We start from the raw sequence: 18,272 nt of genomic DNA on the forward strand, positions 1-18,272 counted from the left end.
TAAAATTATACTACGGAATCTAAACATTCGATGCATCTGGAACACAGAAATGTCACACGACTTCGATGCGAGTACTATTACTAGAAGTTCGAACGTACATTTCTCATGTATTCAAATTAATGTGGCGCGGTTAATATATTTAGTACGAGATCATCCAAGAATTTATTCACAAGCATACTGATGTAATCCATACAACGTATTAGTATCACCGGTTTTAATACATAAGATGTAAGAGACAAGATAATGTAACAATAAAACAAGCTATTTATAAAGCTGTCCGTTCAGGAAAGCGGCTGAAAGCGGTGAAGCGACATCTACTCTATTTGTCTCGGCTAACACAACCGCTGGCCACTTCTCTCATCGCGTCGCCTCCTCCTAGTTTGCGTTAAGGATTTTATCGCTTTTTCTCTAGGGTTGTGCTTGTTACTTTGTTTTCGTTGACGTTATGGTTTAGAAACAGCTGAGCTTAAACGAGATTGAACTTTATACTTATATTCTTTATAAAACGAATTTTACGATCTTAAAGAATTTTAGATAAAGCTAAAATAATATCTGATCCTGAAATAAACCGTTTTTAAATGAGATTATATTTTAGCGACATAAAAGGCGTCGACTATTGTGTGTATAAATAATAATTTATTCACAACCCAATTCAGCCTTTGCAGAAAACGACTCGCGATTCTGTCCGGAAGTGACATGGCGCCGCATAGACTATAGAGCTGTTTTCATAATATCGATACCAATTTCCAAATAAGATCTTTAACTCCACAGAAATAGAGACTAAAATATAATGATAAGTGTGAGAAATATAATCTTTCAATTCGAAGCCGCCTTTGTCGCGAGGAAAATTTCCTTTTATTGTGTTAGCGAATGCTTATTGTATATCCGAACGTTTTCCCCATTGTAACAGCTACGGAGCCGCACCTCTTCGGTATTACTTTACAATTGTAAGATGACAAATAGCTAAAGCGAAACGATACATTAAGTCCTCTTGCAAAGGGGAATTTGGCGGGGCCTAGTTACTATTGTTAAATCACGAAAACCGTGAAAATGAACGGTAGAAAGGGTCCGGATTAGGGTTAAATTGTCGCAGAAATTGCCCATGTAATTAATTAATAACTAATTATGAAACTCGACAAAATTATGATTGAATTTATAAGTTGTATAACGTACCTCTTCCTCAGTGGTGGCGGTGTTGACGGAGTCCATGCTTTGGCAGAGCGCGAGCTCCATGTTCTTGTGTTGCGGCGAAGCGGGCCGGGGCGAAGGCTGCTGCGGCGGCACCAGCGCGCCTTGTGTCGCTCCTGCCGCCTGCTGCGCGCCTGCGCCGCCCGTAGCTGCAGGGCTCTGCGCCGCCTGCAGACTCTGAGCCGCCTGGAGGCTCTGCGCCGCTTGTAAGCTCTGCTGAGCTTGCAGGTTCTGTTGCGCTTGCAGGTTCTGCAGCGACTGGTGGGCCAGGTTCAACTGGTGTTGCTGCACGATGCTCTGCTGCACTATGCTCTGCTGCACTTTGATGTGCTGGTGCACCGCGAGCTGGTGGATGGGGTGGAGAGAGGCGGGGGGTGCGGGGTATGGGGGGGAGAGCCGCTGGCGCTTCACTTGCGCACTCTGCAGCGCTTCGTGCAGCCTCTTCACCGGAAGGGGGCTCTGGCCGAGGTTATCCACGGCTGTGGCTGGGCGGGCCGGCCGAGTCACGTGACTCTGGCGAGCACCGACTATGGCAGCGACAGGTTAGGGACCGCGCGCGACGCGTCGCGGGATCGATGTCGACGTATCGACAACGGCGCAGCTCTACGCTCGTTGCGGTACGCGATATTAATTGACTTATCAATTTAGATTGTTAAAGAACAGCTATTTGCGAATGTTTTTATATGAAGCGCCGTAGCACTTTTGTTTTCATTCGTATAAGTTGATCCTCTGCTTGTAAACCACTCCTGGAAAAAAAGAAAACATGTTTATAGTATCTATTTATATCTATCAACAACTTGTCATAATAGTTACACTTCATAATAAAGACAGTGGATGCAACGAATGTGAGATATACTTTTTACATTTTCAGTAATGGATGGCCTCATCCATGTGAATAGGTACCTACATATTTGGCAAATTGTAAGCTCCAATTAGGGAGACAATCCTCTTACGCACCGTTTTGATAAATCGATGTAGGTATGCTATCGGGGAAGGTACTCGTGTATATCACACACGCCCTCATTACTTTTAAATAAGAGCTTATTTTCAGCTTTCACCGTACACTTATTTTCGTACATTTAATGATAAGGAGATTTGGGAAATTGTTGTAGAAGATAATTTCAATACAATCAACACGTGGTATGTCATAAATAGTCGTAATGGTATTAGAGTCATAATTTTCGGCTTTGTTCGGTCATTCCTAAAACAATAATTCAAATGAATGAATTAATAGACGGCTTAGTAATTTAAATCAAACAAAAGACATACAAATAACGACTATATTATCATTGTCCGAACATGATTTGTAGTAGATATTTTTCGGTAAATCTTTAATGCAATAAACTAAATTAGTTTAGAGGAGTGCCTAAATGTCGAGATTATAGTAGGTATAAATTGATTGTTTCTGATGGCAATTTCAAAGTATATTATCGTTGGAAATAAAATAGATATCTACATAATTTCCTCCACGATACCAATATACATAAAAACATAAATATTCTCAGTTATTTAAAATAAACTGCTATTGCTATTTCGATTAAATCATTCTACACCTAATAAACAACACTATACGACACAATTTGCACTGCATAAAAATAGATTTTTTTTTATATGTCAAACAGTGCCGATTGTAATTGTGTGGGTCGTAGTCAACCATTTAAATGGTTAGTCATCGCAGTAAACATCTAGAATCGTCTAAATTACGGGCTAGACCGATGATATCAGTACCATCATTTACTTTGATAATGTACTATAGTTTTGTACCAAGAACTGCATAGATTGGCTATGCTTTGAATGAAATATTTTACTTCTAAGTCTATCAACTACAGAATCTTAAAACCGTCTCCAAAACAATAAGTAAACAGACAAATACTTAAATCAAATGCGTTTATTCTTGTCCTTAAACAGTGTTTTTAAAACCGGACGCAGTCTTAATATGTAACAATCACGTGTCCGACCATTACGTTGGCCAAGGCTGCTTTTTGCCCCAACTCCGTGACTAAGCCGAGTTCAGATCAGAGGTAAAAAAACACTCCGTACTTCTCCAAAGCGATCATACGTCCAACTTCTAAATTACAATGATGTACGCACAAAGTAAGGCCATTCGAGACCGAGATTTTTTATGTCCCCGCTGCTTACTTGCTACATATATATACACAGTTCCTCTACAGACTGTTATTAAAGTTACGCAATCAAAAGAATTACTTTAGTTTTCGTAAGACCAAGAAACCGATTGAAGATTGTATAGCGTCGGTTTTCGAAACGTATTTGACCATTTTGTCCTCACCACGACCGCAAAATTACTTAATTGTGTTCCTCTAAACGTGTGAACTATCAAATGTTATTTTGTAAACTAATTAGACGGAGTAAATTGTCTGGGAAAACAGCTGCACATCAAAAAAGAATAAATTAAACCTTCGAATTCACACAGTATATAAAAGAACGCGTTTAACGAAAGTGTTTTTATTTTTTATTGCATATAGACAAGACATACCTACCTATTTGCTCTTGCAAATTAAAAAAAAAAACTAGAATATCTAAGATTGATTGATGAAAAACAGATTGCAATACTTCAAACTAAGAGCAAAACCGCAGATTTATTTTTAAGAAACCAAGATCAAAAGGAAAAAAGAGGAACTTCTACTATTTAGTTATAATCTTCATACTTGTTCGCTTCGTGACTTGTTTGATACTAGTATTTTTTATTAGTCCTGTTAAGTAATTAGCCTTTTAAAATCTTAAACAGATCTAGTTCTAAGAATTTTATGCTGAATAGATGTTTCTGGAGAACAAATACTGTTTGAAAATTCATCATCAGCTGTTTTATTTTTCCACTGCGAGGGCTTCTTCTCATATAAAGAAGGCAGGAGCATTAATCGCCGCACTTGCTTAAGGTGGATTGGAGATTTCAGAGTTTTAAGTCCACGTTTTCTCAAGATGTTTTCCTTCGCCTTTACATAGTCATTGGTTTCCAAGATACACTTAGAAAACACACACTTAACTTACAACAGTTACAGGATACTTGCATGATCTAGAGTCAAACCTCATAGGTACTCGCACTTGAAAAACAGATGCATTAACCAACACAATTAATTTAAAGTTAATTTATGCAACGCAACATTTTATGCAACCAGAAACAAAATCGCTGAGCAAATATTATTTCATTTACATTCCTTTCGATTTATTACTGAACTTATGAAAGAGTTTGACCATCGATATCGCAGTAGTAAAAGCAACAACAAAAACTTTTTATCCATTCGACAACAGTTCTGTATTCTGTGTCCCCAGCATTTCCTTGACAAACCGCCATATTGTCGTGAAAGTTTTCAAATATATTTAAAGCTTGTACAATATTGAAACGTGAATTTTATCTTAACATCTGACCAGTAAGAAATAAATGCATTAAAGGAGAATTTGTAGTGAGCTGACTAAATTTCTGTTTTGGAAATTTTGCATGGACCTTCCGCTTTGAGTACTGATGAGTCATTTTACTTTGATTATGGATTGAATTGTGACAAAAAGGGGAGAAAACTGACTGAGAGATGAGACTTCAACATTATGTGTAACATACAAATTTATTAACCGATATAGTAATACTGAGAAAATGAATTTAGAATTAAGTACCTAAGTATACAATTTCAGTAGAGTGCAACAGAGTTGAAAAGTACATACGCGCAGAAAAGTCCATCGCGCAATATTTCCTACTTCGCTGAATACTTTAATCTGTTCGTGTATTTATGCTGCGGCGGTGTTGGTAAATAAGTCCGGGCCAACTCTTACAGTTTCCATTTGTTATAACTACTAAGTCCCGGCGAGATCCCGGACTTTGGCGGGACTTTATACCTACGGGATGTAGAAGTTGGGAATAAGTGATAAGTAGATTGAATTGGACAATCATGATACCTACCTACATATCTATCGGGTCTTGGTTTGGATTGCTTCAGCCGAACTTTTAATAAACTACATATTTGATATGTGCTTTCGTACACTTAAAAAACTTCTCATACATTTATTTATCTTGAACTATAAGTATCAATGACTTTTGCTACAAAGTATACTTCCAGCCTGGCTTAAACATAGAATAATATATGAACCTTGATTTTGATAAGAACCGACTTTAATTGAGGAAATGTTGTAGGCACCTAATAATTTAATATCGCTCAATATTTTTCCCACGTTCTATAATATCCAACTTTTATAAAAATAAAAACATTTAAATACATTTTTGGGCCACGTTATTTTTAGCGCTTCAAGCTTCACATTTTATTCTTAAAGCAAGCACTCTTAGTTAGAATGCTATTATAATAGCAGTAATAATTAGCAGTCCTCATTAAAATCAGCTGGGAATAATGAGCGATAACAATATTGTGCACTGGCAACACATCCACATACACCGCTCACACAGGGCCTGCGTAACAATGTACCCATTCAAGATACGTATCCCATCTATAAATTAATTTACACTCGTGTATACAGTGTCATCAATTTATTAATCGATGTTAAAAACGGTGAATAAATTATTGGATCGGACGGTAACGTCATTATTGATAACGGAATAAAATCAATAAGCGCAGTGGGCGAAGTGAGTCTGCTGTTTAATTTCGTTTATTCGGCGTACTGATCAAATAAATACGCGATTTAACGCGCTCTGTTCCGTGATTCTAATAATAGAGTGCACAAATTTTCTTACTAAGTTTAGTGGCGACGGAAGCCATTGAAATTTCGCATATGTAACGTGATTACATGGCAAGCTAACCATAGTTTATGCCAATTACTGCTTATTAGATTAGTTTACTAAACTTTTGTTGTGTGTAGTCTGAATACTTAATCTTCGTTAAATTATTACCCGTGCTACCCAAACCTTCAAGTTAAATCTTGCGGTCAATGCGTATTCATATTGCTTCAACAAACTCCTTTAATTTAATTTGAAAACTATGGGGTCGAGCACAAAGAAATAGTTGGGTTGGTAAGGGCGCCCTAACTGAAGGATGCAAAGGTACAGATGACCCAAGTTTGCAAATCTGACAAAAACAACTTTTATGTTATGAGACAGGTCAAATGTCCCTGGAAGAGAAAAAGAAAATGATTTTTCGTATCTCAGTAAAATGGCAAAAATACCTCGAAACTTTCTGAAATTAAAATGCGTTTTCTTAAACAATATTGATAAAATAAACACATTTCAAACATACTTGCGTCTTTTGTTTTGGGAACTGAGTACAGTGAAACATAATGCCAATATCATAAGAAAACTGTATTTTTTCTCACCAACATAACTAGGTATTACTCATTACCTAGTTAACTACCCATATCTCGTAAAGTTCAAGATTTTAATCACTTATATTACGTACATCTAGTTAATTTATTGGAGGTAAATTACCAAAGTGACACAGTTTTCAAGAGATTAATAGTTTCATGAGGCGATTAAATATTAGACTTATTTAAATTGTCCCGCTTAGCAGAAACTGTAGTAACTCCAATTTACTTAAAAACAATGTTATGACCAACATGTCACAATTGTATATTAATTATAAATCTAGAATTAATTTAAATAAGAAAAGTGAAATAGCAAACAAATAGAAATTAATCAAAAAAATGTTCAAAAGAATTGCAATTGAAAAGTACCGACATATATGAATAAATTACAAAAACCATATCGACAACCAACTGAATGCTATGTGGCTAGCAAAACAAGACCATTCAATTAACAACGTCGGCCTAGCGACGAATGGACCCATTCGCGTAATTAAATTTAGACAGGACACTGTACTAGCTATTTATAATGTTTTTCTTTACCTTTTCATCCGGTCTATTGCAATAGACTAATTAAAACATACCATCTAAACATATTCTCCCACAATATCTTCGCAAAACGAAGTTCGTCGAAAAACATTCAAACAGAGAACTTTCTCCACAATGGTATCTAATTAGTTACATTTACAGTGAAATTAGCGTCTCTTAGTACAAAATTCAGTCTAATTCCACGAGAAATGAACCTTTGTTACACGCGGGCCCATATTCATAGTGAGCCGAGCGTCCCGCAATTGAATCTAATTGCCGCAACGAAGTGTTGAATCAGACCGACGGCCCTGGTGGAACGGTGGCCTAAATTGCGCCTATTTACCCATTTAGGATCAGAAATACTGCACACCCACAGACCACCTGTTTAAGGAATTAAGTTTTCACGAGACGGTGACATCAGCTGTCGCGCGACTATCTTCATTAGACGCCATCTGCCACTATCGAGTTTGCCCTAGACTCGACAGTTTGACTGAGGATGACTCAAAGTCTAGAGGCACTGGCAGCGTAGCATAATAAGAGTAGGTGAAACGTTGTAAGTACATATAATTTGACTTTCACATTTCCAAATTATACCACAAGTTAAGTGCCCCATTCAATAATGAATAAGCAACATAAGTAAGCACACATTTTCTTTATCTTTTATTGCATAAACAATCAACACTTTTGTTACCATTTCCATGGAAGATAGCAATAGAAGGAATGTGTAATAAACTCGAAAGAATAGCACATAACAAATTATCGACTTGAACAATTAAAATAGCTGACGATCGCGTTTGGTTGTTGTAACTCATCACGGTAGGCCATCAATTCGATCGTTTAAAAAGTTTTTCTTAACATTTTTCTGTTCATTTGAGACGTTGCTGGTCGGTACTTGGTACAAAACACGTCACGGTACATAGAATTAATCACCTAAATAGATTTTATTACCGCAAATATTTACATTTGCTGCAAAGTGATGTCTGTACTGTAACCAACGCTCCAGTTTTATTTCTGCGAGTGCGGCGAATGCCCCTTCATTCTTTATTTTATTTTATGGTTTTTAGGAAACGAATATAATATTGGATTACGATTCGATCTGATATTTAAAGCACTTTTAATCCCATCTTTACCCATAAGATACTATCTGCTTTCGAAGCTTCTACGTCTAATTGGCGACGAAGGACATCGTTTAGAACTGAGGCGTTAAAAGGTTGACTATTCTTCAAACATTATTTAAAGGAATTTTCCAAAATCACTTACAATATTTTTGGAAAACTTAAAATATTTCCACAATCCAAAATATGAACGGAACGAACAGGATGGTTAAAAACCGTTTAAGCTGAAAATTTTACAAAACCCGCCATTTTAGAGTATTGCACAATTTTTATGCATGTAGCGTAACTGGAACAGTAATTAGTATTACACGTATCATATCGCCCACCTGTGGATATCTATGTTTTACAACAAAATCCCATAAATTTTATATTTTTATCCGTAACATTTTCTCTCGTCATTACACAGCGGGCACTGCAGGCTGTTGTGAAAGAGGCCACACCGCGGAAATCATGACAAAGCAATAATTTTTATTGCAAATCAATGCTATCCGATCGCTTTTCGGAACACACAAAACAAATTGCTAGTCGGCGAAAATCCTATCAAAGCTATTTTATACGTATGCGCCACGCGATGCGACGGTTTGATGTCTCTTGCCAAGTATACAGTTGTAACTGTTACCTTTGACATTTTTTTCGATCCTGATATGATTTTTGCGTTTTTCATCAGCGCCGAAAGCATTTTGTTTCTTTTGTTTGATAGGATTGTGTTTCTATTTGGTTTCTGTGGAAACGATCAGCTTTACCGAAACTTTACATTCGTGCCGTTTTCATAAGCTGTAGATGTCATAGGATCTCAAAAAGACAACCAATGCCCTCATAGCTCAATTTTTGGAACGAAGACAATAACAAGCCCATTAACTGAGGTACTTATATAATAAATTACAAATGTAATTATTTATAACATTAAAAACACCAACAAAGGTTACAAAAGTGTGACTGGAACACATCAATCTATATTTTGTGCGGCTGTAATTAATTTAACAAGCGGCTATTAGCGGCCCTTATAGAGCAAAGTCATGTCACAGTGACGCAACCAGCACAATAGTAGACCTTGGTACGTCTACCATAATTCGGAGTGGTCCTGCGCAGTTTGTGAAGTACAATTAAAGTTTGACCAGAAAAAAATATAAAATATGTTTTGGGTTTTATGGTTAGATAGGCAGAAACGTGGCAGTCTAATATAAATTCTTGAAACAGGAACATAGAAATACGAACCTATGAACCGACGGCGCCCAAAAAACAAGTTGTTTTATTTATATAATCCTATCTTTGCATTCATGGTTGCTAAAGCAACCTATGAATATGAACCTCACTTACTGCACCTAAGGTATACAGTTAACACGTGGGCTCTCTGCTATCACTCGGTTTCCTATAACTCCACGTGTAAGATGCCCTAAGGCGGCGGGTGCTAGCAATATTGCATATTTGCACAGCTAGTCAACAATAGGAAGTAATGTTTGGACTATAACCCTATTTGGACTATAATATAATCCGAATATAACCTAAGATGGTTATATATTGAATATTATTGATGGACAAAATATTGAAATAGAATAATCAGATCCGGAAACAGATTGGCTGTTGAAAGGTTACCCAATATCAGTAAAGAATCCGTGCTAAAGTTTGGTTGATGGCAAGGGGTGTAGCTATAAAGAATTGAAGAGCAGTAGATAACAATACCTTTGCACTTCAGGTAAACGGACGAATTATATCAAAGGTGTGCCATATTGGACAATTTGACAATATATACGAATATGCAGCTATATACAGTATATAATTTATTACAGCAATTGCTATAGCGAACTCTATTAACAATGGAATTGTTGATACATAAAAAACTAGCTACAGTGGAATACATACTTATGTAACTCCAATTTAACAAGCAATTTGTCCACGAGCGAACCGCTTGTTTGACAGTGTATACATAATGCGGTTACGATTGCATTACTTGAGAATATTTTTCCATGCCGATATGGGAACCAAAGAATAACAGAATACATCAACAGTTTATTTTCACACACATTATATGAGTGAATGAAAGAACATAGGTTCACTTGCTGCGTTTCACTCTGCAATCAACCAAGTGATTTCTATACTTCATCCATTAGTGGTCTCAAATTCTTTTTATGAAACTTTAGCCGAAAGAAACTATTTCTAAACTTCGAATCAGCCCATCCTTCAAAGTTCTAACGTTTAATTTAATTTGACTTCAATCCACAACGGGGCATAGTTCCATTAACTCAATTAAGCTCTCATTTCTTATAGTAGGGTCTAATGGTCACGCCACTATTACTAAGGTCATTTCATTTATAGAGATCAATTAATTAAAGCCATGTTACAAATAATGGTACATCATCAACATAAATCATTATTTCTTGAACACAATTGACTCCAAAAATTGTCGTGAAGTAAATTGAATGTGTCGTCGGTAAGTGTTGATTCTGACACGGGCTGCGAAAGCATTATTCATAGGTGTACATGTCTATCTAATGACGTTAGCGAGTATTCGACCGAAGCGAGGACTTCACTCGTCTTTCTTGTACTTGTGTGACCATCAACCGTGAAAAAAGTCATCCATTATCATTAACTTCATTCCACAAACGCCACTGTATTTGAATGCAAATAATTTGTAAAAGTTTTAACAAACTCTGCTCAGGACGCTAACTTGTGTTATGCAAAATCTTTGTAACAAGAGCCATTGTTTGCAAGAGCAATTGAAACTGATATTGCGAAAGAATGCCATCGACAGCAGTAACATCTTATAACTATGATTTGATAAATATGGATGTACTGTACACAGATCTTATGGTACCTTCGGGATCCAAAAATTAATTCCAATATTCGCTATTTCATAATTTCACCCGTTTTAGCAACATCTGACATGTTTTACCTCATATTAATAGTTTAGATTATGAGGAAGGAGCCAATTTACTGGCCACAATAATTATTTCTATTACACGTCAGACCAACACTAACCAACAAATATTAACTTTCAAGAGTAACATTGTTTCAATTTTCTAGTTTCTTCGTCACGCAATCTGATTGCATTACGACCAGACTGACCATTCTATAAATCATTGCACAAATAGCTTTCTCTTCATTACGAAATATATATCAACAGTAATTGATATATTTTTCCTCACTTTCTTCGATCTCAACCAGTTTTGTGTACTGAGTACCTTCCACGTGTTTTTCTTCGTAGAAAACAAACTTTTGATGCATAGTCTTGCAAAGTTGTAGAACTTTTAGACTCTTGTTGTTTCCGTAACTTATGAACAGCTTCAATTGATTTAGCTGTATGATAAATAACTGTTACATATGTATTTCGTCATTGTTTGGATTCAGTACAATGCGTAGTGGTTTCAGAAAGTGCTCCCGCTGTCGATACTTGGCAGTAATTTCTACGTTGCTATTGTTGTGAGCCCCGCTTTTGTGACTTTTGTGTATCACATGAATGACATGACTACGAGTGTTTCTCATTTCGAGTTCTATTTTCTCAGAAATAAATCATTACTTTTTATTAGTTACTTACGTTCTATATTCATTTATAAAAATTGGATCACAAACTTTATTTTTCACAGCTTTTCTTTAAATTCTTATCGGAATCTGATTAGGTTTAGTTTCTCTGCAAGTAAGAACAGTGGCTAACATGTATAGTTTGTTAGGCTTATCTAAAGCGGCGCAAACAATTAACGGATCATAAATTCATATCGTGACTAATAAGAGTTGCGCGCTTTAATAAAACTTTGATAACATGTTCCAGCGTGTATTAATTTACTTGCAGAGTTACTATACTTATTAAACTAATATACCGACAGCTTTTCCAACTGTACCTCCGTGGGAAATATATTAAAAGTGAAATTAACAACGCGCCAACAAGTGCATCAATTAATACGTTGCATCCAACTGCCTTGTTCAACAAGAGACTCCGTTACCTAGAAAACAATAGCACATCTCACAAGCACACACACTGCATTCGTCGGAAAACGCACATGCACAATTTTCCGAACACCGATTACGGACACTGCGTCGGTCGCGTCAGAGCAAAGGGCGGCACGTACAAGCGCTGCCTCTGCGCGCGATAGACTGACGGCTGTCGGGCGGACTTGCGAGCGAGCGGGACGCGCGGCGGGCGTGCCAACACGCTGCGCGCGCATGACGCCTCTCTGTCCTACGCCCGCGCCGCCTATACGGTGGTCTCGCTCGCACACGCTCGAGCACACCTTTCGGTTCCCGAGACAGGTGTTCCTATCCCTGTGTGCGTCCAGATATGGCTGGCTTCGCGTGTATGCGCGCTTCCTGCGGCGGCGGATCGTTTTTTATGCCCGGCAGAAATTATAAAAAGTAAATGGAGGGAAAATTAAATAAAACGTTTACAATGAAGCGTTTTCCTGTGCGCTTTCAATGATTCAGTGTGCGCTATTTTTCAGGATGGATATCATCAGTGTATACAGCCAGCGTGATTACCGAGCTTTTTACGGATGTTTGAGTGATGTAGGCGGGCGTAATTAGGCACGGGGCGGAAAGGTATATTGATTGCGGTGACGCGGCTTTGTGGAAAAATCGATATTTTTGTATTAAAGGTGGCACGCGATGTGTCCGGTCCGTGCGTCCGTGGATGAGTAAACCTTCGTATCGATCCAACGCCGACAACTTTCGACCCTAGTTTATGGCGCGCACTATAACTTGAGCCACACTTACCTATGAACGTTATCGAGAACGCTTTGGCTGAACGACCTCGTATTTCATAAAATCCTGAACGACTTCAGCTCTAAAGCCAATATCTGAAATTTTGTAGAATCAAAACACAATTTTGGCAACCTCAACTAAAAGTAGCTTTAGTCCCACCCCTGCTCCGACATCTGAACTCTGAGCTGAATAAAATATGGGTAATTGAAATCATACAATGGAAATACTAAATATATTTTTGAGAGTGGTACGATGCCAACTTTATCTTTCAGCCAACTGGATAACTTTATTATCACCCGATCAACCAACGACCAGCTGATCCAATAAATTTAAGTTTGATCGCATTCATTTTAACTGTAGCAGGACCTAAACTACAGCAATCTTTTTAGGTAGATTCCCAATACGTTCTTGAATCTGTGGTGTTAATTTTTCATGAATTGCGGAACGCCAGGTGAGCAATAACATGCTGGATTTAAGCGTCCCGGCAGTGCGTTACACCGGCCAATCGAACACGTTTCTAACAATTTTCCTCCTCACTGAATTCTTACGACTCTATACATAAGGGTCAGTATTGCCAATCCTTCAGTCCCATTGGATAGATTAGAACAAATTTGATGGCACCCCTTGCTACGAAGTTATGATACAGGATAAACTTGTGAAAATAATGGATTTTCTTTCGAGATTAACAATCATCGTCTTGACACTATTTTCTATCATATAAAAATAACAGATTCGTTTTCTTGGTTAAATACTCAGATATTTAGCAGTAGTCATTTAGAATTAAAAAGCTTTCCAAACAATTTAAATGCAAAATAAAATACAAAGAACTATTGAAAGGGAAACCTTACCAATATTTTCTTTCGATCCCAAATAAGCCTTCAACAACCTCAAGCCGATTGCTTAGCCATTGAGCCAACCGGCCACCAATTGCGAATCTAATCACAAGAGGACGTATCGGGCTTTCATCGAATAGCATTGAAAATACACCATTACCAAACTCAACAGGAACAACTAGGAACAGTGTGCAAGTCAATCATACACCTCAGTAACCCTTTTCCTTCCTGCGTCGGCCGTACGTCTATATGGTCGTAGTCATGGAGAATCAAATGACTAGCGGAGGTGCCATACTGGAAAATCTCCTAAGAAAGTAGCGTGCCAAAATGCAGGTGTGCGGGGAACGAGGAACGTTTCTGTCTTAGCCCTTACACGCCTTTTTTGACCAGATATTTTTTAGTAATACCAGAAATCGTTGACAGATGTCTCAAAGAACCCGGACGCCTCGTTAATTCAGTTGTAACTGATAATTTTTTTCATGCCCACCGTACGCCTTTGTCTAGCTAGAAGAAGGCGCCTGATCTACCTGCATAAGGGCATCTCCGCTCATCTTTCCTTACTCCATGGTCGTGTCTCTATGAACTATCCGATGTCAACGGTTTTGTATCTACTTCTATAGACCTCTAGTATCTGAATGGTCCGCTGTGTGGTCAAGTTGGGTGGTTTTGGACCCTAATGGAATTCTAAGTTCTGGATTAGGTTAATCCATTAGCTGTCTTTTGAAAACGCGTGGCTATTTATGAAGCTTGCGTTAGTTCTATACAAACTAAAGTCGGATGGTCGTTTGATTATAGAATTCCGTCATGAACATTGAAATTGACATTTAAAATAATGTGTTATATTATATCTGCTTAAATTTTCGCCAGCTTTAAAAGAAATAACTTGCACATTATTGGAAAGTCGGTAAGTATTAATTATTATTTGATTGCGTTATTTCCACTCGAAGTACTTTTTGATGATATACCCAAATTACCTTCATACCATAAATTCTCTGTAATTCCGAGAATTGGCAATGCAACTTCTGAATAATATATTTATTAACATTATTTATTAAAAATCGCAGTTAATGATCGTTTCTCGTGAAAACAACTTCAAAATTAACTTGAAAATTAAACATACTATTGGATTCATTTTAATTTGAAGTGGCTTAAGACAATTGCTGGACACTTCCAAAGATCCCTAATTATCGTTAAATGGTTCAATGTAGTTGAATAAAAAGAATCTCAACGTCCTACAATGCAATCATATAATAAATGTTATGCATTTGCAAAACCAAACAAATATGAAAGGAACTATTTGGCTTCAAAAGCTTAAGTTTTCAAACACTAGCATCAGTTTGGCAAACATTACATTATAGACTTCAAAAGTATTTTCCACGACACTCGTGGCTCTGAAACGGCAGACGTAATAAATTATAGTCTTTCAGAATAACATGCCCTACCGTTGAGCATTGCCTTTTTATTAAATAGCAAAAGAAGCAAAAGGCTTTCGAGTTTGGCGACTAATGTACTAAAGTAATAAGCGTACGAAATTTTTTATAAATTAATGTAATAGCATCATTCGATAAAACCATGAATTATGCAACATTTTGAATGTAGTTTCAGCAAAGCCTAAAAATTAAGCATCATGAAATAGCAAAATTAATATAAACGATAATAATATTGAACCATGAATTAAAAGAAAAATCGATGAGCTCTGCCTTTATACCGTTTACATAACCTTGTCAAAAAATCAGAAGTTGGACAAAAGTTATATAATTTATTTTAACTAGACTTAGAATACGTATGAGTTAGAGGAGTAATTGAGAAAGACCCTTGTACCTCTTCGATGTAACTTAAGTTCAGTTTTGAAAAAAAAGACAAATATTAGTATGTGATTGACGGTGCAGAATTATTCAAACAAATACATTGGAATTTGTTCTGCCTGTTTAATTGAGTACAACATTCATGATCTTTGACATTGGATCTATGGGCCAATCAAGATTTTAATAAAGATTTCCCGATTCTCGAGTACCTTTAAATCATTCCATTATGGAAAATATGGAGATAGGGTTTTGAGGAATGGGGCTAAAACAATCACTTTGAGTTTTTCACGTGATTTTTTTTCCTATCAGGATAGATTTTTCCTTCCACGTCTCAAGATCACGAATAATTCCACTTCATAAAAAATACAGCGTGTGCTGTATAACTTTATGTTGGCCATGGTATGGCCATTCGCAATTTTAGTAGATATAAATTATAACAAGCTGAAGTAAAACAACCAGTGTTTCGATGTCGAACAATTTAATTAACAATATACGGTATTTATCAATAAGAAAGCGTTAACAGCGGTAGTATTTCACGGTCTTTGTCATCATAATAGTATTTCGTTGCGCCCAGATGTTGGAGCACTTAGCGGCCTGCACCGGTTTTATTATGAATAGCAACGGAAGTACGGAACTAGTATTTTGCGGTTTCCCTGTGGAGGCAGACGCAAATTAATGCCCCAGCTTTCAGCTAGAAATTAATGTAATGCACCTAGGTAACGTAGCCAAATTGTTGGCATTCAGTAAATTTTGCAATGCGCAAACGGGATATGGCGAATTTTATAATTGAATTTTTGATACCGCTTTTCACGATACCTGCCGTGATTTCGTTGTTATGTAATGTTTAACGAGTAAATAAACTGCATTTATAAAATTTCACGTATTAACACTCTTTTCCGAGCTGGTGTTTCTGCTTAACCATTTTCTGTTACCTATATGATACAGATTTGTTACACATAATGTTTGAATACAAAGCATGGGTTTAGAACAGATAACCCAGAAACCAATACCTATAATAATAGTAGTAGGTAGCATTCCTACAAATCTAACTAATTTTACGGATATATACGACTGACAAGACAATTTATTTTATAACTTACATGATCGACAGGATTCGACATGAGCAAAATTAGGACTATCCGCACTGCCCTCGCGCTTTTTTTGTAAAATTATTTTTTCCCTCTCCAGAACGTAATGAAATATACATAGGTAGGTACATCTGTAAAGACAAATATTAATCCAAAAATTATAATCAAACTGTACACTTGAGTAATATATTTAATGGCATGTTTGCCTACACTAGTCGTGTCTACGTATTGTATAACCGTCTGTAGCTACACTTAAAGAGATTAAAACGCTTATCGTGTGAGCTTCTTGCTCGTTTTTCATTCTCTTATTTAAGGGCTTTTACTTTCCTTGCGTTTATGTGATGTACTCTACTAAGAGATTAAATTTAAGGCCTCCATCCTATATGAAGAGATGCTATAGCGTATGTAGAGAAACTGTGTCATATATAATTCAAGTGATTTTCAGGCGACTTTATTATGGGTAACTTAAGAGTTTTAGGTTATAATTATTTGAAAAGCATTGCCATAATTAGGTGCTTCACTTTTCTCTTTCTTATGATTTGTATTGCCGTTGTAAATATTAGTAAAGATTAAATAAGTATAAGACGAATCTAAATAGTCTAAGTAGGTAGGTACTATACAAATCGTTACATGACTGAAAATCAAAACCTATTTATTCAAGAAAAACAAACATAAAACAAAGCAAAAGGTGTTATTTAATGGCCTCTATAAAAATATTGGCTGCAGTTAAACACCATTAAAATGAAATTAAAAAAAGAAAATTGCAAGCACGAACCGCGACCTATGAAAACCAATGACAAACAAAACAAATGAATTAATAGAAACAAAATCGACAGAACTGCCAATACGACTATGAACATGTGGCGAAACATTCGGAAACCAAAGCAATGGCTTTAATGAACTTGTTAAAATATTCCGTCACCGAAAACGACGTGTCACCGACATAATGCGGTCTACGCTTTGTACGGTGACCATAATGTTAATCGCTTAGGCACTGTCTCACACGCGGGTATGCTAAACACCCTGTGTATATTAGCTGCAATTAAATTTTAAGAGCTAGAGTAACAGGTTGTCCCATAAATGTCCATACTGTTAGGTAATTTGCAGTTATTGTTGGCATAATACTAACTGGTTTCATGTTTGCAGTAAAACAATATTTTTAATTCTGTAAATTAGCAAACAGCAAATACTTTTATTATTCCTTTAGTAGCAAAATTAACATATGTAGGTATATGGTTAACAGTCTTAGTCTTAGTAATTTGAAAAAGCAGACTATTTAACAAAATAAGATTAAAAAACGTTAATAAATTCATAATGTTTTCCTCATTTTATTATCTCTTTACGTTTACTTTCTTTTTACTCATTGCAAAATAAACTGCTAAGAATAATAGAGAATATAACTCTACTATATTACTTTATTTTTGCATGGCTTTGTTACCAATATAAAACACTATTTAATGAAAAATAAACTGCAAAGGTTTTACAACCTTCGTAATACTTTCCTTGCGAGCGATTTAGTTGAAATTGAATCAAAACAGGATATTCATAAGGATATTTATCTTTTGCACCCTATCATTGGAAGTTTTACCACAACAGGAATTGAAAAAAGCCTGTTTTTTATATAATTAAAGTACAAAATCCTAATTATAAAATTCATCACAACCCATTCCAATTTGACATACCTACACCTTTTTATCTCGGATGCATGTTAATATTTGCTGTGCTAATAAACATAATGCATAATACAAAGGGTAAAATAAAAATCACATTCTCAAA

General features: G+C 36.3%; 1 protein-coding gene across 1 annotated transcript in view; it reads right to left on the reverse strand.

Moving 5' to 3' along the window:
* Positions 1-12,163, reverse strand: part of LOC124633663 (protein couch potato) — a 154,629-nt gene extending 142,466 nt beyond the window's left edge. The window contains exons 1-2 of the mRNA XM_047168966.1: positions 12,017-12,163; positions 1,174-1,934 (exon numbers count right to left, since the gene is read on the reverse strand). Of these exons, the coding sequence (XP_047024922.1) occupies positions 1,174-1,233 (60 nt within the window). The 5' untranslated portion in view covers positions 1,234-1,934; positions 12,017-12,163. The remainder of the gene's footprint in view (positions 1-1,173; positions 1,935-12,016) is intronic.
* Between the last annotated feature and the right edge of the window lie 6,109 nt (positions 12,164-18,272).

The sequence above is a fragment of the Helicoverpa zea genome, chromosome 10, assembly GCF_022581195.2.
Source record: "Helicoverpa zea isolate HzStark_Cry1AcR chromosome 10, ilHelZeax1.1, whole genome shotgun sequence".
Taxonomy (NCBI): Eukaryota; Metazoa; Arthropoda; class Insecta; order Lepidoptera; family Noctuidae; genus Helicoverpa; species Helicoverpa zea.